Genomic DNA, 24,411 nt, shown 5'->3' with positions numbered 1-24,411 from the left:
ATGTTTTTCTGGAGGAACCAGAGCTCTGGCTTTCAGTGCCCATCTCCCGGGGAGCGTGGAGGGCGCGGTACCTGTGCGAGAGGATGATCTTCTTCATGTTGTCGGCCATGAGGAAGTTGTAGAAGCGCCGGCACTGATCCCACTGCATGAAGGTCTCCTGCGCCCTGAAAGAACGGCAGGCCAGAGTGAGAGACTGCGCCTGGAGGGACGCGCTGGCGCCCCCACCCCGGAGAAGGTGCTCGAAGCACTTCTACCCCGGAACACGGGTCTCTGCACGTGGACTCAAACTCTCCGTAGAGAGACCGATGGCGACACCAAACAGCCTTGCTGAACGTGAGGCCCCAGCGAGAAAGTTCTCCAGGGGCATAGGCTTTGGGGGGTGACAGTCCCGACGCCCTCCTCCAGCACGGCGGCCTTCTCTTCATCACAGAAGCTGCCAGAACTGGCGTTTAGACACCTCTATGCGGCCTCCTACCCTGCAGGAGGGTTTTTCTGGCTTAATAATGGGAATGTGTAAGGGGGGTGGGTGGGTGTGGAGACGCACAGTACAGGGAAAAATCTAAAAGAACTTCTTTCGTTGCTGTTTGAGAAGCAAAGGGAAATCCTACCATTTGAGCTCTCTCTCTCTTTTTTAAAAAAAAGATATTTATTTATTTATTTGAAAGAGAGTGAGCGAGAGAGAGCATGAGCAGGGGGAGGGGGAGAAGCAGACTCCTCTGCTGAGCAGGGAGCCCAAAGTGGGACTCGGTCCCTGGACCCCGGGATCATGACCAGAGCCAAACGCAGTCCCTTAACTGACTGAGCCACCCAGGCACCCCATTTGAGCTCTCTTTTGATTAGCCTTAGAACATTCAAGGGGCAAGGAAATGGAAGAAGTAGAGCGGTGATCCACTCCTTCTGGGCATGGCTGCTGGGGCTGGCACGACTTGGCCTACCTGACATGAGGGTCACCGCCTGACCCCCCAGCAGAGGCACTAGGCAGGTAATATTCTCCCCACTCTAGATTAGGAGACCACCATGGACTCAGAGACAGGCTCCAGGTCACACTAGGGCAGTAAGGTGTGACCTTCTCTATGCACCAGCACGGCACATGACCTCGGCCACATGGCAGGTGAGCAAATGACAATGTGCTAACCCCCCCGCCTGGCTCGGCCCTTCCCGCTCAGCGCTTCTTCCCTGCGTGTGAACCCACGGAGTCCATGCTAACCCCCACCTTGCAGACGTCTGATCTCGAGGCCTGCTTCCACTCTGGGAATGAATCTGGGTGTCACCATTCCTCCACAGAACCCATCGGTTTCATATCCCAGATGGTCAAAGAGGGGACTGGGTGGTTCATACATTATTTTCTAAAAATCCAGGGAGTTTTATAAAGTCATTTCCCCAAGGCCGCCACATTTCAGCTTTGGAATGGCAAACATTTCCTGTAATATCGTGGTTAAAAAATAAGAGGTAGTGGGAGGTTAAAAGTGAAAGGGTTTGTGGCTTTAATGGTCTGTGACATGCTCCTAAACCATGGGCTAGGCTCAAAGGGAAGACTAAGACTGCCTTCAAAGGTCAAAAGGTCGTTCTATAAATGCATGAGGGACTCCCCCAACGCTGCAGAAACAGAAAGGATGGGCCAGGTCACCGGGGACAGGACCTGGACTGAGGCGCACACTTGCCTCATGGTCTGAGAGAGGAGGGAGGTGGGAAGTCACCTGATCCGAAACCTGCTTTCTCTGCTTGCAACCCCTCCTCTGACCCTGGACCCAGACTGCCCCTTCCTCAGGGAGCCAGCGGTCTCATTGTCCCAGCCTTCTTTGGCTCTTGGCCATTTCTGGCTTTGCTGACTTCCTAACTGCTTTGATCAGTATGTCCTGCTCCTGCGTATTGGAGGGGATGCAGAGGGAAGGAAGCAGGGGTGGGGGGAGGCGGTCATGCACGTAAGGCATGAAAGCATGTCCAGCACCACAGAGGATGTCGAGATTGAAGACACCGCAGGAGCCCCTCTGGGGACCCCCGGGGTGAGAATGCTGCGCCCACAGTCTCCCTCAATCAGCGCTGGCTGACACGGATTCCTAGCATGTCTGCTTTCCCACTCAGCATAGGCAGGGCTTTCACCACCTTTGGGTATAAAATTACGGAACAGAAACTTAATTTTATATTGGCTTAATAAAACCTAATCAAGAGTAATGTGCTGTAAATACATTCATTCCATATATCTTTTAAAAGGCCTGATTTCTTCAATACCAACAACAACAACATATGGAAGGAAATCAGGGAGGGGAATCTAGAGACTCAAAGAAACTTCGAGACAGATCAACAAATGCAATGCACAGGGATTATGTGGATCCTGATTCAAATAAGCCAACTGTTAAAATACTTCTGTGAGACAATCAAGGAAATGTGAACCCTGAGTAGAAATGGGATATTAGGGAATCATTCATTTCTCGGTATGATAACTCGGTACTGTGGTTATATTTAAGAAAAAGTCCTTAGAGTCCTTCAGTGCAAACTAATGACATATTTTCGGATGAAATGATACGATGCCTGCAATTTGCTTTAAAATAATTCAGTTTCTGGGAGAGTGGGGTGTGCATGAGGTGTAAAGGGAACAGAGCAAGAATCCGAAGCAGACTCCCCGCTGACCACGGAGCCCCATGCGGGGCTCAACCTCATGACCCTGAGATCACGACCTGAGCTGAAACCAAGAGTCAGACCTTCAACCAACTGAGCCACCCAGGCTCCCCAGGAGATGGATTTTTAAATCACTCAGACGAGGGTCCAAATGAAATGGGCATCTACAGTCACATTCAGGGCAATCCACTAGGGCAAGGAAGAGCCGAGCCAGCCGCTTCATGCCGCTGGGGGGCTGCTCAGAGAAAGCTCAACTTCTCAACTCATATTTTGCACAATGAGTGGACGAAGCATTGATTAAAAGGAACTGAAGTCAGAAGAGAATGAGCTGGGGAAAGAATTCAAATCTCCTGACTCGAGTAAGATCTCAGAGTGCTGAGGGGCTGTGAGAATGGCCAAATCGCTTTTCTGGGGTCTTCGAGAAGACACAGAGGGTGACAGTGGGAAAGAGGTTCTGTGAGACTGGGTGCCCGTGACTCACAGTCCAGAAAGGGACAAGAAGGCAGGCGTGCTGCAAATTAAGGCAGGTGATGACTTACAGGGTGTGGACGTAGGCAATATTAAAACACACCTTGAAAGTAATATGCTAATGACACTGCAAAACCATGGTACACTAAGTATTTTCCCAGAATTCTACCACACCAATGTAAGAAAACGATTTTTATTTGGGGAGGGGAGTTTCTCTTCCAGGCTTTGCTCATCTACAATCTTTTTTTTTTTTTTTTTTAGTTTTTAAAAATTTTTAATCATGGTGGTAAAAAACACATACAATTTACCTTCTTAGCCATTTTTAAGTATGCAGTTCAGTAGTGTTAAGTGTATGTACACTATTGTGTAATAGATCTCTGGAACTTTTCCATATTGCAAATCTGAAAGTATATAGCCATTAAAGCAGGACTTCCCATTTTCTCCACCCTACTAGCATAGTTTCACATAGTTGCCTTCCTCACTACATTTTTTCCCATCTTATTATCATTATTTTTAAGTAGGCTCCATGCCCAGCGTGGAGCCCAATGCAGAGTTTGAACTCACGACCCTGAGATCAAGACATAAGCTGAGATCAAGAGTCGGACGCTTAATCAACTGAGCCACCCAGGCGCTCCCCTCACCACTTTTAATATATACATTCTGTCATGTGACACATTTTCTTGATTGTTAAAAAATAAAATCTTCTTTGTTTGCCACTGTACCTTGTGGATCATAATTTGCGACCATCTCTCACGCTGGACATGGGCTGTTTATCTCTAGCTTGGCCCTACAAGAGAGTCATACCATAGTGGGGGCAAAACCAAGACCGGCCTTGAACAGTGTGGCTTCTGGGAGGAAGGACAGTGGAGCCTCTGGACCTGAGGGACCCAGGCAAGAGGGCTGTGGGGCAGAGAGGTCAGCTTGAGAGTACAGGCAAGAGAAAACCATCTCTGTACCCATCTCTGTACTGGGGAGCAGGCCCAGAATCCTTCACTGCAGCCTGGCTAGGCTTTGGGGCAGGATGGGGCATGGAGCTCAGACAAAGGTAGGGGTGGCCGCCTACTAATCCGTTCTCGGCCTGATCAGAATATTTTCCCTTAGGATGTACTTTAATAGGAATGCAATTACTAAATGAAAGGGTCTGTCGCACGCCCTCATTTTTCTGATAGAAAACAAATCAGCAATAAAAAACAAGCAAAAATCCCCAAGATGCCACGGGCAAGCCATTTGGTCAGCTTCACAGCCCACTGGTGGAAAAGCCAAGCTGTTTCCTAGGTTGGAGTTCTGCCCACAGAGTTTTGTCTACACTCAGCAGATTTTCCCCCTTGGCTTGGCTCTGATACAAAATTACTGATTGTTAAACTGTCATACAGCTCTTCCACTATAAACACAGATTTGATGAAGGGACAACTCTATAGAAGGACTTTATGAATGACATCTCTTGCTCTTGTCATAAATGCATCCACAGTCTGGAGTTTGTCCATTCAAAGCCAAAGAGAGAATATACACACCATTTGGCCAGAAACCTGGGGCCTGGCCTTCTCCATAACAGGAAAGCCTGCTAAAAACACTATGCTAAGACTCAGCGGCGCTCACACACCCACCCAGCCAGGAGCAGGACCACACTTAGGAAGATCTAGTAACTTCTCTATTGTCCTCGAAGGGGGTCCCTATCCCCCATCTGGGTCCTGTGCCACTGACCTCTCTACCTTCACTTCCTTTCCAAATCCCTCCCCACTGGCCTCCCTGCTGGACTGAGGACTCTCTCAGCATCATATGCCTAGTGTGTAAATATTTTATTTCATTTTATGAGTTTATTTGTTTATTTATTGAGAGATTGGTGGGGAAGGGCAGAGAGAGAGAATCCTAAGCAGGCTCCCTGCTGAGCGGGGAGCCCGATATGGGGCTCGACCCCATGACCCTGAGATCATGACCCGAGCCGAAATCAAGAGTCAGACACTCAAAAGACTGAGCCACCCAGGCGCCCCGCCTAGTGTGTAATCCCTTAGTGACGTGTACTCGGTTTGCTGCTTTGCAGACATCATTCCGTTGTCGGGAAGTACCACGAGGCCCTCAGACACAGACGATCTCCTACAGCAAAACTGCAATGAAATGCTGATATTTTGATATTTGGTCATTGGCAGATTCTGCAATGCAAGACTGTCGAGCCCATCCTTAGGAATGAAGAACTGATTTTACCTAAAACCGGTCCAAAAAAGCTTCCCTTCCCTTTTCTTTAAGCCCCCTGAGCGCAGGGAACTTTCCTGTCTTGTTGGCGATGTGTCCCCATTACCCAGAAGGGTGTCTAGCGGAAAGAACCAAATGAGTCACGGGATGGCTTAATCTGAGGTCATCTTCTGGGACCACTCCTTTTCCCTCCTGCCTGGCCACTACTCACTGGACGAATTCACAATCAAGAGCCTTCATAAGGAAGTTTCAAAGGATTACTTCGACCAGAGCTGGACTGAGTCTGAGCACACACATTTCCAGGCCTGCGGGCAGCGGTTCGAGCTGAGGGAACGAGGCGAGGTCCACTAGGGGCCCCGGACGCCCCTCTCAGTGGAGCAGCACGTCACGAACGTGAGCTTCTCTAGGCAGCGAGGCTTTGCTAACTACGGCAAGCGGGCGCTGGCTTCGGGGCCTCGGGTTGGCTCTGGCTAGAGGGCTGGCGCGCTACTGGGGTGAGAAGCCAGCGGGAGGGGATGGGTCACTGACAAGCGGTTCCCGGGACTCAGCTAAGAGAGATTTACCAGCAGCATGGACTCCCGTGCGGCCCCTGCTCCGCCTCGGCGAAAAGGAAGCCTGGCTGCCATCGTCCCAGTGCTGAAAAGGCTCATCGCCCTCAAGCCTTGGCAGGAAAAAAAGGTGACACTGGTTTACAGTAAGGCACTGTCCTTCGGTGAGAGGGTGTCGTTACGATGTTGAGGGCACCTGAGCCCCGGGCAGTGCCCGAGCGCACACACAGGGCGGTGGGGTCCCCCTGACCCGCGCCACCCCTTCTGGTGTGTTGGGCCACAGGACGTTAGTTCTCTGCGCTCCAGGGGACAAAGCTGCCTCTTTCTCTCCTCAGTGGACGAGGCTGATATGACAGTAGGTAATTCGGAGGCTGAAGATCTCTGAGGTCTCAAAGGGGGGTGGTGTGGACAGCGCCTCGTAGATTCTAGAGTCCGTGTTTCCTAACCTTAGTTCACCAAACGCGCATTTCACGCGCTCTTGTCAACAGCAGATGGCGCTCGCGCAGCAAAATGAAACGCAGTTGCTGTTGCTTAAGATTTTGTGCTTTGGGGGTTAAAAATAAAAACAAACTTGTCCCACATCCTCCTTCTTATCAAACGCTGTGTTCTCTGAACACAAATCTGTGCTCACAGTGACTTCACGCGACTGGGTTTAGGAAGGGACTTGAGTGATTCCAATTTTATAGGCGATAGCAGGCTCGCTGAAAACTGGACCATTTGTCAGGTGAGAGCAGGCAGGGTTCTCATGCCAGGCCCTGCTCCCCGGAATCCTGTGGTAGGCCCTTTACTATCCCAGCGACCGGGCAGGGTGGGACTTCGGTTAACTCCGGTTACATAATGGCTATGAGTTGGGAATCGGGCATTTCTAGTCAGGCCAAGATAAAGGGACGTGTCCTTTCAGCTGGCTCTCCAGACACAGAGGGGAACGAAGGGGAGGATTCCCAGCAGGAGGACGAGGGGACCAACCTCGTCCCGTGACAGCAGAGCTGGAAGGGCTGCGGAGGTCCCCAGGCCCAATGGCTGCTAATGTGACTACATATCAGAAGTGACTTGTGAAATGTGTCCAAATGCAGATTCCTGGCCCCATGCCCCAGGTTCTTGAGTCTGAATCTCCAGGGCTGGGGCCCAAGAAACTGAATTTATTTCTAAGATGATCCCCCAAGTGATTTTTAATGAAGTGAAATAGTCCCCAGTTCACCAGACTGGTCTTTGTGACCCACTGGCCTAACCTACACTTCTTGTCTCACAGTGACTGAGGATAATGACCAGTTATTGACTTTTTACACACCTGTCGCATACGCGTTCTCTCCTTTGACGCCCAAAATGGTGGTACCGGGTAGATACTATTATAGCATTACTGTCATCCCCACTGTGCAGGTGAGGAGACTGGAACCCAGGCCTCGGCCCTAGAACTCGGGAAAGGTTCCATCGGGGATGCGTTTCAAGTCTTCTTTGGGGCACATTTAAATCCTCGCTTTGGCCAGCTTGGCGCCTCGTGCGCACAGCCTGAATTCTGGGCCTGCATTTGCCCTTTGGATGTGCTGGCTTCAAATTCCTGCAATATATATATTTCTGGAACTAACAGGCAGCCTCTACCTCTCAGGAAACGCTGAAACAGGTTGCAACTACACGGTGAGAGATACAGGTGAGGCCAAAAGGCAGGAATCACTTATTAACTATAAGGACTATTTAGCATTAGGCTGGATCAATAGGGGAGACTTTTTTTTTTTTTACTTTTTTTTTTTTTTAAAGATTTTATTTATTTATTTGACAGAGATAGAGACAGCCAGCGAGAGAGGGAACACAAGCAGGGGGAGTGGGAGAGGAAGAAGCAGGCTCATAATGGAGGAGCCTGATGTGGGACTCGATCCCAGAACGCCGGGATCACGCCCTGAGCCGAAGGCAGGCGCTTAACCGCTGTGCCACCCAGGCGCCCCTTTTTTTTACTTTCTTATGCAATTCTGGATTTCTTCAAGAGATCTTTAATAACTGGTCATACTCATTTGAAATATAGAAGACGTTATCGTGAAGAGTGAGTACGGGAAAAATGTGAATGCATTTGAAGAGTCTGGAGAGGTGTGTGTGAATGAAGGGGTGTGTGTGTGTGCGCGTGTGTGCGGTGACTCTTGAGAGATCTGGGACAACACTGATCTCCACGGGGAGGCAGAGCAGATGACGATGCCCTCCTAGGGCTCATCCTGTGGGGCTCTGTTGGCAGGAGACTAAGGGGGTGAGGTAAACCTTTATTCGCCGCGTCATCTCCTTTGTGGTGATGTCTGGGATGGCTACAGGAGATGGACACTTGAAAGTGAGGGCACAGACTAAGTGGTTTCCACAGACCCCTTCCCCATGCCCTCGGAGACTCAACGCTCCTGCAGGCAGGGGAGCTCTGTGATAAGGCCCAGCTCTCAGATGCTGGCTCTAGCGTTCTTCCGTAAAACCACGGTCCTACAAAACTCCGGAGCATGAACAGACTGAGTCAGCTCACAGAGACTCCACAGGGAAACTGCAGCTGTTATGGGGGCCTTTGGCTTAGTCAGTTACAGATCAGACCCCCAAATACAGTGCAGATCGGCCTTAAGGAGTCTGGTAAGACAGCTCCAGTGTATGACATGAAAGCAAGACAGGGTGACTCCAGGACCCACACACCTCTGCTCAGTCCGCCACAGCGTTTCCTCCGGTCTTCAGAGATGTGTGCTGGTGTCCTGGGAGGGTGAGAGGTGGGGGCGCGGACATCACTCACCTTAGAGCGCTATACCCCTGGCACACGCTGACGCAGCACAGGACCTTCTCCTGGTTCGCCTGAGTCTCCCCCAAGTATTTGCACACGATGTTACCGCCCAGGCTGAAGCCCACGACGACCAGCTGGGTCTGGGGATACGTCTTCTTGATGTAGTTCACCATGGCTCCGAACTCCCAGGTGCAGCCTGTGGGCAGAGAGGTAAGGGCACACAATCATTTTAGGGGCAACAAAATGACTGAGCCGGAGAGAGAGCTGGAGGGTTCCTGAGTGAGTGCCAAGATGGTGAGAGAGAGAAGTGTGTGTGTGTATGGAGAGAGAGAGGGAGGGAGGGAGGGAGGCATATACACAGACAGACAGAAGACACTTCTCTTCGGTTGCCTGGAGAGAAGTTTCCAGATGCTCCTTGGTATAAGAGGACCCAGCCTTAGTGGTGCCCATGAGGGGTGGTACCATGTATCACACGTGTACGATGCTCTCCAAAGGTGGGTTGTGGAAAAACCTGTCTGGAGGGACACGGAAATCAAAACAGATACTCAGGGTGTACATGGGCACATTCGTTCGCACGCAGATGTGAACAGAAGCAACAGCAAAACCCTTTGAGATTAGTTTCTTTGGCTACAACACAGGATGCTATACCCCTGTGTACAATGACTCATGGTGTTAAGAAAAGAACCAAGTGGATGTTATTTACAGGACCTTCTTGTCAGCGTGGGGGAAGGAAGGAAAGACAAACTTCAGTCTGGAGGGACGGCCAGGATGCTCTATAGGATTAGGATAAAATGTCCTTGGTGACGTAAGGATAGAGCGCTGAGGGAGGCAGGCTCACTGAGACACACACAGAGGAGACCTCTGCGCGGAAAGGGCCTTGTTTGTCCAGGAGCATGATCTCAGTTGGTCCCGCTGGGAAACCCGCAAAGCCGTGTTCCGTTCTCTGCAGCTTTGCTAAGAGGAGGTTAGTGCCATCCAAGGGTGAAGGGATCTGTCACATTCTTCTAAGACCCACCCCAGGCTCCTCGGGGAGCCAACTTAAAATAAAACCTAACAGGGAAAGTTAGGGATGTTGGCAAGACATGTGCACGTGACAGACAGGCAATGAGGGACTATGGGTTTACAGTGGAAACAGGCTGTTGACCTCAGCACCGCGTCAGAGGTCTGGCCATCCCTCATGAGAGTTGAACAGCTCCTTCCCTAACCAGCAAGCCATGGGGGATGCTGCCTTTTGCGCCTGGGGCAAGCACCTCTTACAGCTTCCTCTCATGGAGGGACACAGCCTCGGCAGGGTCGGCACAACCCCAGGCGGGGGTGGGGGCTTGGTGGTTCTCAAACTACAGTGGATAGAGGACCTCCTGGAGAGGACGCTGGACATGGGCAGCCCTGGGCTTCACCCCCAGATGAGCTGATTCAGGAAGATGGGGGCCAGGCCCAGGAACCTGCATGACTAGTTGTTTTGACTAGGTAAAACACGCATATGACACAAAATTCAAATAACATTAGAGATGTGGTAACAGGTAATTTCTTATATTCTTTGAAAAAAAAAGTCAGTGGTAGCACACAGATTATTTCGTGCCTTGTTTACTTTTTCTTTTTTAACAATGTCTTAGAAACCACTGTGTAACAATACACAGAAATCTGCCCTATTCTTTTTTTTTAAAGTCCTCTCTACCCCCAATGTGGGGCTTGAACTCACAACCCCGAGATCAAGCATCGCACATTCCACCGACTGAGCTGGCCAGGCGCCCCCGCCCTATTCTTTTTTATTTTTATTTGACGAGGCATAACATAATACTCAGGAAAGTGCACGATGAATTTGTACACGCTTATAACCACATCAGCACTGCCCGAACCATGTAAACCATGGTTTAAATTACTTTAAACAAGTCGTTGTAGCTAAAGACTCGAAAAGGCCAATCTAGGTTTCTAGATTTTTCTCCAAAGCAGTGTTCTTCGACCCAATTGCACCAATCTGACAGCCCATTAAAATCACCCAGGGATCTTGTAAAACACCGACACTAATGCCTGGGCCCTCCCCAGACTCATTAAATCGAATCGTCCGGTGGGGGGAGCGGGTCTTTTACCAGACCTCCAGGTGCCTCCGAAGTACAGCCGCGGCTCAGAACCGCTGATGTAGGAAGAGGGACCGCTCCCGCTCCAGCAAATCTGGGAAAGGGGTTTCTGAAGCCTACTCCGGCTGGCCTCGAGGCCAACCCTGTGCACTTGCGGTAAGCAACCTTCCCATGGGGAGGCGTCACTCCGCCTTCTGGAAGCTTCCACAGCAGGGCTGTTGGCTTGGTAGCAACTTTCCGAGTATCTCCTCAAAGCCAAGTTTCTACAGGGGGAGAGTCCCCGCTCCACTCAACCAGGCATGTCCTCCAGGTCCACCAAACGCCCAATCTTTAAAGCCCCTAATACATACAAGAGCTTTCTGGTAACCTTTCTTGTGAAGAGTGAACCAGAAAAGCAGCATCAAGGTTAAGTCACGGTAAGACTGGAGAGCCAGCAGAGGCCCAGTGGTTCTCAAAGTATGGTCCCTGGGCCAGCAGCATCAGGCATGCAGAGCTGTTCAAAATGCACCTTCTGGTGTCACACCCCATCTACTGACTCAGAAACTCTAAGGGTGGGGCCTAAACAGAGGGTCAAACACAGACTGCTGGGCCCTACCTCCAGAATTTCTGACTCAGGAGGTCTGGTCTGGGTGGGCTGAGAATTTGCATTTCTAACAAGTTGCGGGGTGGGGGTGGGGGGCGATGCTGCTGCTGCTGGTCCAGGGACCACACTTTGAGAACCACTATCCTAGTTGACAAAAAAGGTGGAGGAAACCAATTTTCTGTTTCTTTTGTCTTTTAAAAGGACAGTTGTTCAAAAAGTTGCTTCCTGTCATTCAGACTTAAACACATGCAAATTCAAAATAGGAATCATTTCCCACTGCCCTTGCTCGAAAAGGTCGACTATGCCCCACACTGGATCTGAGGGGTGTGGGTAACAGACCCCCCAGCCGGCCCGCTGATGTGGGGGTGTACTCTGGCCCAGCCTCCAGAAGGCAACGTGGTAGCATCTATTAGTCCTGGTCCAAGCCCAAATCTCTGACCCAACAATTCCGCCTCTAGGGGCTTTACGCTGCAGGTGTGCAGAGGTATGTATGTATGTGCAAAGATACGTGAGCAAGAATGTTGATGGCATCACTGCTGGTCACAGCCAGGGAGTGGAAACTCCGTCAGCAGAAGCCCAGTGAAGTCGCTATGAAAAGGAACGAAGTTGAGTCCAACCCGAGGACAGGAAGTGACTTTGACCACCTCACGGACCAGGGCGGGAGATGGCACGATCTCGTGTGTGCTTGGGCTTTAAAGGGATTATATGCACACACCTCTCTGATTGAATAGTCACTGGAAAACCACAGCAGACAGTGACTTTCTGGAGGGGAGATTTGGGGACTGAGGGTGGGAGGGAGACACAGTTTGACTCACAGACTTTCGCCGTGCTGGAATGGTTTTATTACATACATACACTAGTTTTGCAGTAAAAATTCAGCTAGTAAAAAAACCCAGCGAAAATAAAGAATAAAAAAAATATGTTTCAATCCCTTTAGACCAGTTTCTGCTAGGCTCCAGATACCCAGCGTGTTCGTCACGCTGGAGCAAAGGTTTGTGGGGCTTGTGATGGGAACATTATTTGCCCACATGAGAAATGGTATCAAGGGACTTATTTTATTTTTATTTATTTTTAACAATTTTATTTATTTATTTGACAGAGAGAGAGGCAGCGAGAGAGAGAACACAAGCACGGGGAGTGGGAGAGGGAGAAGCAGGCTTCCTGCTGAGCAGGGAGCCCGATGAGGGGCTGGATCCCAGAACGTTGGGATCATGACCCGAGCCGAAGGCAGACGCTTAACCACTGAGCCACCCAGGCGGCCCAAGGGACTTATTTTAAATTGTTACTAAAATCTTTACTTTTCCACCATTTCCTTGGGGTTCTGCCTAATTTCATTCATCCCTTGATTATTTACAACTCTATGTTTTGTTCTAACATGGAAGGAACCTCTTCTAGGTGATGTGCTCCGTACGACAAAGATATTCTCAGTCTTGTTCCCCACTGTATCTGTGGGGCTAGGTGCTGGGTGGCCACTGGGTCAGAGTACCTAAATGAACGGATGAAAGCCTGGGTGCACTGTGTCCCAGGCCCTGTCCTAGGAACGTAAACACAGCGGAGCAAGCAGATCCGAAGGGATGAAATGACTTGCCCGACCTCACACAGTGAGCCGAGAGGGGAGCACTGGACTTTGCACCCACATCCAACCCCAAACCCAAGTCCTTTGCCTCATGGCACAAACCAACACAAGTAATGGTACCGTAGGGATTTATTTTTTTGTTATTAAAAGTCTTTGCTTTCTCATCATCTGATTCCTTTTAGACCTGTCTTTTCTTACAAATTGTATTTTTTAAAGATTTTTTAAAAAAAGTTTTAGTTATTTATGCAATCTCTACACCCAACATGGGGCTCAAACTCCAGACCCTGAGATCAAGAGTCACGTGCTCCCCCGAATGAGCCAGCCAGGCGCTCCTGGCCCCGTCTATCTTTACTCAGGTTTGAGACTAATTATTTGAGACCTAGAGCAGATGTTCAGATGTCACTGGGGCAGTTACAGAACTCAGATTTGCTACACTACCGAGAAGCAATTACAGCTAATCATGTAAGCACCTGGGGAGCCTCAATTTAATTAAATCCAAATACGCCTAATCTGGATAAAGGGCCAGCCGTGCCTCACGCTGGACAAGCTGTTGGGTGTTGTGGGAAGAGCTGCCATCTCTCCCAGGCAAGGGCACAGTGTCCACGCAGCTCCGGGATCCGCCTTCTGCGAGGCGCTGGGTCCTCCTGGGATTTCCACCTGATGAGTTTACCAAACACCCTCAGTGGCCAGGAGCCGCTCCCTGGACTATTCTACGAAAAGCTACCGCTATCTGTTTTCCATAAGAGAAGGATTTTAATGAGGCTCTGTGTATTTAATCCTTATCGGGATTAGCACCGGTAACAAGATTTGGGTATCTAATCTTGCTGCAGCTTTTAAAGGCAAGACGAAACCTGAGACGCTAACCTGGCTTTGGAGAGATGAGGACCACAGGGCCATCTTGGAAAGGCAACCTGCTGAGAACAGGAAAGACCTTTCCTTCAGCCTCACACCCCTCAAGAAAAATAAGGCTAAGGCTACCTGAAAGCTACTTTCACGAAAGCCTTTTCCCAGGGGCGCTAACATGACTAAGTCGGCTCGAATATGGGGATGCGGGCTCCGTGCTCCTTGTGGATGGAGACTCTGAGTCATCTCTATGTTCCCCGTGCCAGGCCCGGCCGGGAACGTGGTGGGTGTGCCACACGTTAGCCGCGTAAGAAGGAGGTGTGAATCATGCGGCACGAGGGCACACGACACTGGCCAGCATGACAGTGGTGTCTGTGCTGGGGACGGGAAAGAAGTAGCTCAGTATCTTTCCCACTAAGTGTAATCCAAGAGAATGATCTGGACAGGCTAACAACGTGGCTCCTGGCGGGCATCTGGGGGCCAGCAGCCCCCGTCATTTCTCAGAGCTGTGAAAGCCACTGCACAGCTGAGTCCCTCAAGAGGAAAACAGCTGCAGGAATAAAGCGAGAGCCCTCTTTGTGCAGCAGGTAAGCGGGTCTCGTTCTTATCTCTGAACCGGGTTTTCACAAACGAGCGTTTTTAGCTTCATTTACGCAGGTACAGAATACCTAACCTGCCCTCTTCGGGCTGGAAGTTAAGTATCCAGACCTGATCCTGGAAGCAGAACCTGTCCCTGCTTCTCCACAGTTCTCTGGATGTTTAACTGCCCCCCTCACATTCCCTAACGCTGGCCCCTTGTGATCATCTCAACGCGCAGTGACTCCCAGCATATGATCTCGCCAGATGGTTTACCAAGATGCTTGAGCTTCTGCAAATTCACCACCTTCACTGTCACGTTCTCTCTCGCTTCACCCATCTCCTCCTTCCTCCTATCTTCCCACCATGTCCTTCTGCCATCATAACACTCAACTGTTGCAGAGGCCACGCGACTCGTGATTGTCAATCTGGAATCACGAATACGACTCAAAATTGAGTCCACAATTCAAATGGTAGATACGAGAAGCTTATCGAAACATCTATGTTCATGATCTAATAAAAGATCTTCAGATGGACTGAGCAGTATAAAAACAAAATAGAAGTTCCTTAAAAAATCACTGTTTGCACCTCCTTAGGGCAAGATGTCTTGGATCGTGGGTGATCTCCACAGCATGCTAAGCAGGGTGGCCGTACCTCCTAGCTTGCCTGGGAGAGTCCTGGAGTTTGTCTGTCATTCTGATGCAGACATTAGTAAGGTCCTCTTTCACGCTCAGAAGTAACGCAGTTGGGGGGCGCCTGGGTGGCACAGCGGTTGAGCGTCTGCCTTTGGCTCAGGGCGTGATCCTGGCATTATGGGATCGAGCCCCACATCGGGCTCCTCCACTATGAGCCTGCTTCTTCCTCTCCCACTCCCCCTGCTTGTGTTCCCTCTCTTGCTGGCTGTCTCTCTCTCTGTCAAATAAATAAATAAATAAAATCTTTAAAAAAGAAGTAACGCAGTTGGGATGCTAAATTATGGGGTCACCCCAGGTCCAGAACCTCCCTCCCTTCTAAGACTGAAATGCTGCCTTTTTTTTTTTTTTAAAGATTATATTTATTTATTTGACAGAGAGAGAGACAGCCAGCAAGAGAGGGAACACAAGCAGGGGGAGTGGGAGAGGAAGAAGCAGGCTCCCAGTGGAGGAGCCTGATATGGGGCTCGATCCCAAGACTCTGGGATCACGCCCTGAGCCAAAGGCAGATGCTTAATGACTGAGCCACCCAGGTGCCCCTGAAATGCTGCCTTCTAAGCGAGGCAAAGTTTTCTGGCCTTCCCCTGTGCTTCCAAAAGATAGTTTACAAAACAAAAATTTCCAGTATTAAACTCAGTGGGACATTACAGAACTCCTCCTCCAAGCAACAGAAGACAGTGGTGGGATTTCAGACACCTCTTCTCAGCTTGACGTCTGAGGCCAGAAATTCAAGCGTTTAGACATAAGGAAAGGGTCCAGTCCTGTTTATAAACACCCAGGGAAGGCAATTTAAATCTTTTGAGACCATGTTCAATGTCACAATGCCCCAGCTCCGTGTTTGGTCAGAGATGGGTATTAAGTTCTCGGGAGGCTTGTGATCCTAAGGACTTGGTCACCTTGTGGGGGCCAATGCCAGGCTGTTTTAATTTCTTTCACCTGATACAAAAGTGATTTTCTCTTTTATCCTCAAGATCAGATTCATGGTCTCTTTGTCACTTGGCTCAACTTCAGGAGCCATCTTGGAAATGGAGGTCAGAATGACCACAGCTGGACGATGCTGGTTTTTAGTTCTTTCCCAGCTGGCGGACTGGACGCAGCTGTACTCTGCCCTGAACGTGAGTCCTGGACAACTGGGATAAGGCATTTAGCCAAAGACAGAAAGAGGAAACAAAATGTTTCCTACATTCACTGGTCTCCTGCATCACCACCGACAGAAATCCTTACATTCCAAACAGTGCCTGGGTTAGAAAATCAATTCAGTCAATAAAGAGTCAGCCAACATGTCCATTGCTATAGTGTTTCAACTAAAGATTAGGCTCTTTAGAATAAATACACTTCAAAAAACTCTTCAAGACTTCTACATCTTCTATCATTTTTAAGTGTTACTTATTGATCTCGTCCACATGATACGGTTGTGTACTTACTTGGGCTGATCCGGTACAGTTCCCAAGTTCAATAAGAAATCTAAAAGACTGATAAATTTCACTCTTGTGGGTTCCACTCTTGTCATCCTAATGATTTCACATTTTATTTATGGTCAGATCTGCTAATGTCATTTCATTTAATCCAACTTAGTTTGTCACAAAAGAAATATTCAATATTTTCTAGCTTAAAAAAAAAAATCTGTGAACTCTAGGGGTGCCTGGGTCAGCCGGTGAAGCGTCCAACTCTTGATTTTGGCTCAGGTCATGATCTCAGGGTCATGAGATCGAAACCTGCATCAGGCTCTGTGCTGGGTGTGCAGCCTGCTTAAGATTTTCTCTTTCTCCCTTTCCTTCTTCTGCACCTTCCCCCTGCTCTTTCTCTCTCTTAAAAAAATTATAAAAAAAAATATATATATATATATATGAACTATATGCAGCAAGTGGTGAGGAATTTTTTTTAAGAATGAAACGAATTTTTAGAAGGCTAAAATACAGTGAAAAGAGCATATGATACAATAAAAACAACTTCCCCATAGTGACCATGAGAGCTGGCTGTGCACCCAGTAGCGTTGAGCTGGAGGTGGGTGACCCCAGCCCCGGGGCCCAGCGCCCTGAGCAAGGCCACTGTGCCAGTTTCAAGGCTGTGCAGTCAGAAAGCACGAACTACATCCTTTGAGGTCATCGCCGGAGCCTGTCTCTTTACAGAGTCATAACTTACAGCAGCACTCTCAAGACAGAAAGAATTCTCTGCTCAGCAAGCACAGCTTCTCAACGGGTCCTTGCAGAAGTTCACATGCAGTCAGCTGCAAGAGGCTGAGGCTGAGGCAGAGGCGAGAGCATTTGACTGCTGAAGTCAACGTCCGCCTTTTCTCCTCTAAGTTGGTTCTCAGAAAACACAGAGCGGAAAGCAGAAAAAGTCATTGCTATTTACTGGTATATGCCGGACTCCGTGCTACACAATTTATATTAATGCTAACTTTCTCGACAACCTGTGTGAACTAGGTGTTCAAAGCCCCATCTGCTGGACTCTGAAACACAGGCTCTTTCCTTACGCGGGCATTTCCTGAGCATCTCTCCTCAAGTGACATACCACCTGCAGGAGACGAATGTAAAAAATCACATAAAAATTGAAAACTGCAATCTGGTCCCTATTCTTAAAAAAGACAATGGCTGGTCAACGTTCTTTTTAGACAGACCTAGCCAAGAAGCTCGGACTGCTTCTCCTGTGCTCTCCGCCTCCCCATCCCATGGCGAGCAGCTCCTCAGCAGCCTGGGCGCTTCGAGGCGGCAGGCACTCCTCTTGCTGCCTACGATCTCCTCACAGGGGCTGGCCCCACGAATGTCTCCTGGAAGCCGGATGAACAAAAGAGCGGAGCCCGAACCCACCAGGCCCATCACTGTGGCCCTGAGAAGCTCCCGGATGTGCTTTTGCCTTAACCTAAAATGTGTCTGAGCGGGAACTCTCCCCTCGCTCCTGAGAGGTACCAGCAGGATGTGGACTCTCACACGGAGAGCCGATGTAGCCCCTTGTTCAGAAGCACAGCCGCTCACCAGCTCTGTGACCTGGAGCAAGTCACGCAACCTTGCTGGGCCTCGGGTGCCTCGTCTGTAGAAGGGGGAAGGCTCATTTAGTACGTCCTACCAAGTACTCAGAACAGGGCCCGCCGCACAACGAATGCCAAGTAAGTGATAGCTGTTCAGATAAGCAGCAATGACCACTGCCACCGACGTGGGGGAAAAGTCTTTTGAAATGCTCAGCGGCCTCCCTGCTCCTGTCTAGTCCTTGTGAACAACACCCGGCATAGGAAACGTGCACCCCGGAGCCGGTGCCGACGGGGGTTGAGAACCGCACAGTCTGAAGGCTGGTTCTGCCACTTACGAGTGGTGGGCCCCGGGGAAGCCTGCGGAGTGGGGACGCTAGCGCCGACCTCCGGCTGTCAGCGGGGATTAGGCTCAGCGCGCCCTGGCCCTCGTCAGTCAGTGTGAGCTACACGGGAGCTGCTGTCATGCAGGATTTTCCTTAATGGCTTTATCCTTCAAAGGCAGCATGAAGGACTCTACGTCACGAGAACGCATAAGTATCCATTTAGGAATTTCTTCTGTTTGCGAGAGTTCTGTTTTTAACAATCTCTAATCACAGCAGCAGAGACGTTCAATGGCAAGAGACTGGTGCTGATGTGGTCTGGAACAATCAGTCTGATAAGAGGGGAAAGGTCCTCTAGGATGTTCTCGGAGAGATCTGAGGGGGGTGTGTAACAGGAAAAGAAGAATGGAAGGCTTCTTGTTAACACCCTCTTTAGTTTTCCTCTGGTCAAGGTCAGTCTCCAGTGGCCGTAAAGGCGTCTTTGCAGTGACTCAATGGCCCGCCATCTGCTCGAGAGCAGTGAGGCTTGCACAAGGGAAGGCTCTTGTGACCATCAGGGGCATGGGTTTGAGACGTGATTTGCCAAGATCACCTTACAGACAGTGTTTCATGGCCCTCAGCTCGGTCACCAGTCAGCACCGACGCAGCGAGCACGTTCTAGGGGCCGAGCAGCATTCTGGGCACGGGGAGCCACAGCAGGGAGTACAGGGGATTAGAGAATGATTGGGGAGTGAGGGCAGGGGACAAGGACTCTCTGGGAAGGTGACATGTTAGTTGAGACCCGAAGAACAATAAAAAGCTAAGTGAGGACTAGAGAAGAGCTATCCAGACAGACCTGGGGCAGACCTGTGATCAATCGGCAGCCCTCAGGCCAGGGCCTGGTGTCGGCGGACGCTCTGCATGTCCTGGGAACCAGAGCCCCCTTAACGTCACAACCAGTCCTCCCCCACGGACGAGGCTGACATGGCTGGGGGTCTAAGGAAAGTGAAGGGAAGGAGACTCAAAAGAGGCTTAAGATGGCTCTGCTTTCTTTTACCTTTTCCACTGAAAAGTAGGGAAGGAAGAAAGAGGGAGAGACAGTAATACTAAAAAAATAATAATGATGAAATAAATAAAAGAGGCTTAAGAAACCTGTTGTCCACCTGCAATGTATGGAACTGATTTGGATCCTGAATCAAGTACAAAGAAAGAAGTCAGGTGGGGAAGCTGAACTGTTATTAAGGAATGCTGGTGTCTTAGGTATGACGGTGGCCTTGTGCTTATGTTCTTTTATAAGCTGAACCTTGTCCTCCCCAATTCATATGTTGAAGTCCTCACCCCTGCTGCCTCAGAATATGACTGTATTTGGAGAAAGGGCCTTTATTTATCATTTATTTAAGATTTTATTTATTTTTTTAAGAGAGAGTAGGAGAGAGCACAAGCAGGGGGAGCAGCAGAGGGAGAGGGAGAAGCAGGCTCCCCGCTGAGCAGGGAGCCCAATGTGGGGCGCGATCCCAGGACCCCGAGATCATGACCTGAGACGAAGGCAGATGCTTCACCGACTGAGCCACCCGGGCGCCTCGATAAAGGGCCTTTAGAGAAATAATTAAGGTAAAACAGGGTCATTAGGGTTGAGCCCTAATCCAACCTGACTGGTGTCTTTATAAGAAGTGGAGAGACCAGGAGACAGACGGAGGGAAAAGCACACACGTCGATGCACAAGACAAGGAGAAGAAGGTCACCTACAAGCCTGGGAGAGAAGCTCAGGAGAAACCAAGCCCGCCCACACCTTGAACTTGAACTGCCGGCCTCCGGAACTGCGAGAAGATAAAGGTCTGTAGTTTAGGCCACCCAGATGGTGGTATTTTGTGAGGGCAGCGCTAGCAAACTAAAACAGTTTACAAAGAGCCTGTGTAGCTTAGCATCATACACTAAAATAATCACAGATGGAAGGAAGGGCTCTCCGGGACAAGCTCCCAAAATAATCTTCGAAAGGGAAGGAAAGGGCAGGAAGGGGGTTGTGGATGAAACGGGATTGGCCCTAAATTGAGTAACTGTTGAGGCTGAATGGTACGCACACAGAGGCTCATTTTACTACTCTCTCTACTTTTGTATATTTTGCATATTTCTCCAACAGAAAGGTTTTTTAAAAACTAAAGAGGAAACATCTTCTAGGTCATCTGCCTTTCTGGAAAACTACCGGAGTACAACAAACTACAGGAATTTACTTCTAAAATTCTGATGAAACAAACTGTAGCAACAACAAATGAACAGAAATGGTTAACTGACTTTGAAACCCTTGGGGGGCAGAGCTCTGCCTGGATGGGCTGACTCCGCCCTGTGGATTCTCGTTGTTGGGATCCACACTGCGCTCTTGCGAGGCATGCCATCTTCCCCCAGAGCCTGCTCCCTTCTGTTTATGAGCTCCAACCCTTGGGATCTGAGGACCCTGTTCAAAGGCTGCTCCTGGAAGAATCCTTCCTTCCGCAACACCACTGCTTGACTACGGAGGCAGGCTGGTTTCTCTCTGCTGCTGCCTCACCCATCACCCCGTGGCATGACGATTTACTAATGGAATGTATCTTGTTTATCTGGGCTGCAGAGAGCACGGCTAATCCCTCACTCGCGTGAACAGATCTTCAAGTCTTTGAATAAGAATGAACTGAACATTTAATGAACGGCTACGATGTTAGGCACTCAGCTGCCTCCTAAGTCCTTAGTAACCCATGTTTCATTGTACAGTTGGAACCCCCATTTGGGGCTATTGAAGAATCTGGAACTGAGGTTAAGTCAGTGGCAGGGCGGGGGAGGGGGGGACCGTCTCTGTGACCACATGCCACACTGAGCCTACTCCTCTCTGCTCCTTCAGCCAATGCCCCCAGCTTGTGTGCGAATGTCTCCCAATCAAGTGTCCCTTCCCCACGGCCCCAAGCACGGCGCTCCTGGGGCCAGGGGAACTGGTCCTCCCACACCCAGTGCTTTCACTGGCTCTGAGATGATCCTGGACCCCGGAGCAGCCAGACCAAGGCTCTTCTCTTAGCTCTCCTGCTTACTGGCTCTATGCCTTGCCCCAACTACTTAACCTTTCTGCGCCTCTGTGCACCGTTTCATCACAATTTCACTAAGTGTCCCGCTGGTTGCTGTGGAGATTCAAGGGATTGCATCTGTGTGAGACATCAGCACTGGGTCAGGACACGTTAAGTGCCCTCACTGGCATTTCTTGTCTTGTTTTTGGCAGACCGTGCGGTTAGATAGCACTCTCGAGTCTGTCTCTGTCTGGGGTCCTGAGTGAGGCCAAGCCATGCCTCGCCACCTTCAACCCGTGCAGACGGATTTTTATATCCAAGCACAGGACCTTATAATCATTCCCCGTTGTTTTCATTTTTGTAAGATTCTGCCTGTTTCTGCCTTTTGGATCCAACCCTGTCTCCCACATGCTCACTATTCTCCTGTATCTGAGTTATCTGTAAATCTGGATCTTCACCTACATCTTCAGGCCACCGACCAAGCTGTTGAACAGAAGAGTCTGTAACATGGTGTCTTTAGTCGTGGGAGTGAGTGCAGAGAAGCAGCAGGGCGCGGGGCAGCCAGGCTGGCACAGAGCAGGTGCCCCCGCTCACGCTTCCCTACCCGCGCCCTACGTACGCATCGCCAGTAGCAGCACAAACCAGAACAACCTTGCTGGAGGACAATCTGACGGTATACAAATAGGCATACAAAACGTCGACTCTGAAATTTTCTAGTCCTGGAAATTCAGCCCCAAGTAGTCATTAAAGAGAAAAACAAATTCTGTGCAAAAGATATTTATAGCATCATTATTTAAAATGCTGAAAAACTCTAAATAAGCTAAATGGACTACAAAGAGGAATGGTTAGATAAACAATAATGGAGTAATAACAGCAACGTGGCTCTTAAAAAGATTAAATGTAATGACTACACACGTTTATGTTAGTGAATATAAGATTATTTAAATTAAGTCACCACAGATATACACGCTCTGACTGCACCTAAATAAAAACAATACATACACAGATGAAAGAATGGGAAGATAAGCAAATAGAAAATTATAGCTATGGTGAGATCGTAGATGCAATTTTCAGTTGTTTCCCATTAAAACGCATAATAATTTATTTGGTTATAAACAATCCCAGTGTTTGTGCATATTCAAACACATACTTTATGTGTTTATTATTTATGTGAAGGGAGATTTAAATAAGATCAAGAGCGGGCAGTCTGGAAGACAGAGCCTTAGCTAACACAGGACTTCAATTAAAGGCAAGCATTTGTCTCAATATAAGATCCAGTTCCTCTCTTCAAGGAACTTGGAATCCAATGAGTTGTTGATGTGCCAGATTTCCTTCCCACAGACATGCATGTGCCTCATTGCAACCCTTTCCCGCCAGTCACAAGGGTCCTGAGGGATGGGCGTCAGGATGGCACAGGAGTGCAGGGCATGGGCTATGGGGCTCCTGGCCCTGCTCTGACACCTACCTACCAGCAGGGGGCCTCGGGGAAGCCCTGCCCCTGCGACTTTCACTCTGTCTCTAGGAGAGGGATGAGCTGGGGGTGGCTCGGGTGCCCATGTGATGCGTGGCATCATAAGTGCCCAGTCCACACCGGCTGCTGGTATAACCACGTGCCCCTCTGCCTCTCCAGACGGGCATCAATTCTGAACTCAGAAAGGTACAGCACAACAGAAGTAGCAGCACCCTTGCAGCGAGAACCATCAGGGGGATCCCACTTGGCCGCGCCGGGACTTACCGTAGGTGAACATGCGCGGTGAGGTCAGCTCAATGTTGGGCAAGGCGCCCAGGTGGTTGAGCACGGCGCACCGGTAGCCATTTTTCTGGGCATAGTCGACGAAGGTGCGGATGTACTGCTTCTCGCTGTGATTGGCAATTCCAGGGCAGATGACCATGGTCACGTCATCTACAGGGTGAAGAAAGAGATCCCGACATATCCCATGAATAGTGATGATACATGGCCACGATTACACATCACTGGCTTAGAAAACAGTAGCAGGGAACCTGACATACATCTTTTCACTCAGTTCTCTGGGAAGAATCGTCTTCCCTTCTAGCTGGAGTTGTCCGGATCAGTGCTTCCCAAACTATTTATGGTGAAGAGTCAGTTGTTAAAATTCCTGATCATGGACAGCTTGTTTTGAAAAATGTGATAAAAATTAATTACTAGAAAGATGAAAACAATTTAAATCTCAATTTTTTATTAGATTTAGCAGATACAAAATTACTCTGCCATACTTCTGTACAAGTTTCAAATCTCAGTCTTAATTTCTGTGTGAATGATGGGACGAATGAATAGAAAAATACAAGGTAGTGTTTGCACAGACTTCTTTTTTTTTTTTTTAAGATTTTTTTATTTATTTATGTGACAGAGAGACAGCCAGCGAGAGAGGGAACACAGCAGGGGGAGTGGGAGAGAAAGAAGCAGGCTCATAGTGGAGGAGCCCGATGTGGGACTCGATCCCGGAACGCCAGGATCACGCCCTGAGCCGAAGGCAGACGCTTTAACGACTGCGCTACCCAGGTGCCCCATGCACAGACTTCTTAGATCAAGGAGTTTTACTTCCAGGTATTTGCCTACAGATAGCCCTGCACATATGCAGGACAAGGTATGTACAGTAGAGGTGATAACGGCTACAGAATGAACACAAGCTAAATGCCCAGAATCAGACATCTGGTTAAATAAATTATTGCACAGCCAAGTAATGAAATGTTATGTAGCCCTTAAAAATAATGAGAGACATCTTTACATGTACTGATAGGGAGAGCGCTCCAATGTGTATTAAGTGGAAAAAAAATGCAAGGTGCACAAAAGGGTTATGATATGCTGCCGTTTGCATGGAGGGAAAAAAGACATCTATGTTTAGAAATGTATCCCCTAGCTCTGGAATCATACATGAGAAACCTAACGGTGGGTACCCCTGGGGAGGAGCAGGGGTGGGGAGTAGGAGTGGAAGAGAGACTTCTACTTTCTCCGTATAGCTTAAAGGTACCTTTTGAATTTTCTATCACGACCATGAATTCCCTGCTGAGGGAGTGGCGGGTACTCTGAAGGACAAGGCAGGAAGGTGTGCTGGATTTACTGGGAAGGGAACACTAGTGAAGGGAGGCAGGGGCCATCCCTCTGAGGAGGTGACATCTGAGTTGAGACCCGAATGATGAGGACGAGGCAGCCGTGGAGGGTCTGGGGATGAGTGTTCTGGACAAAGGGAACATCAGCTAAACC

General features: G+C 49.3%; 1 protein-coding gene across 3 annotated transcripts in view; it reads right to left on the bottom strand.

Annotated features, from left to right (window-relative positions):
• Positions 1 to 24,411, bottom strand: part of ABHD2 (abhydrolase domain containing 2, acylglycerol lipase) — a 104,424-nt gene that overhangs the window by 18,518 nt on the left and 61,495 nt on the right. For all 3 annotated transcript variants that reach the window (XM_008687771.2, XM_040642785.1, XM_008687770.2), the window contains exons 5-7: positions 22,924 to 23,091; positions 8,563 to 8,746; positions 72 to 164 (exon numbers count right to left, since the gene is read on the bottom strand). In XM_008687771.2, the coding sequence (XP_008685993.1) occupies positions 72 to 164; positions 8,563 to 8,746; positions 22,924 to 23,091 (445 nt within the window). The remainder of the gene's footprint in view (positions 1 to 71; positions 165 to 8,562; positions 8,747 to 22,923; positions 23,092 to 24,411) is intronic.

Source organism: Ursus maritimus, unplaced genomic scaffold (assembly GCF_017311325.1).
Source record: "Ursus maritimus isolate PB19 unplaced genomic scaffold, ASM1731132v1 scaffold_27, whole genome shotgun sequence".
NCBI classification, from domain to species: domain Eukaryota; kingdom Metazoa; phylum Chordata; class Mammalia; order Carnivora; family Ursidae; genus Ursus; species Ursus maritimus.
Note: the sequence above shows the minus strand (reverse complement) of the source record. Positions and strands in the feature narration are given on the sequence as shown.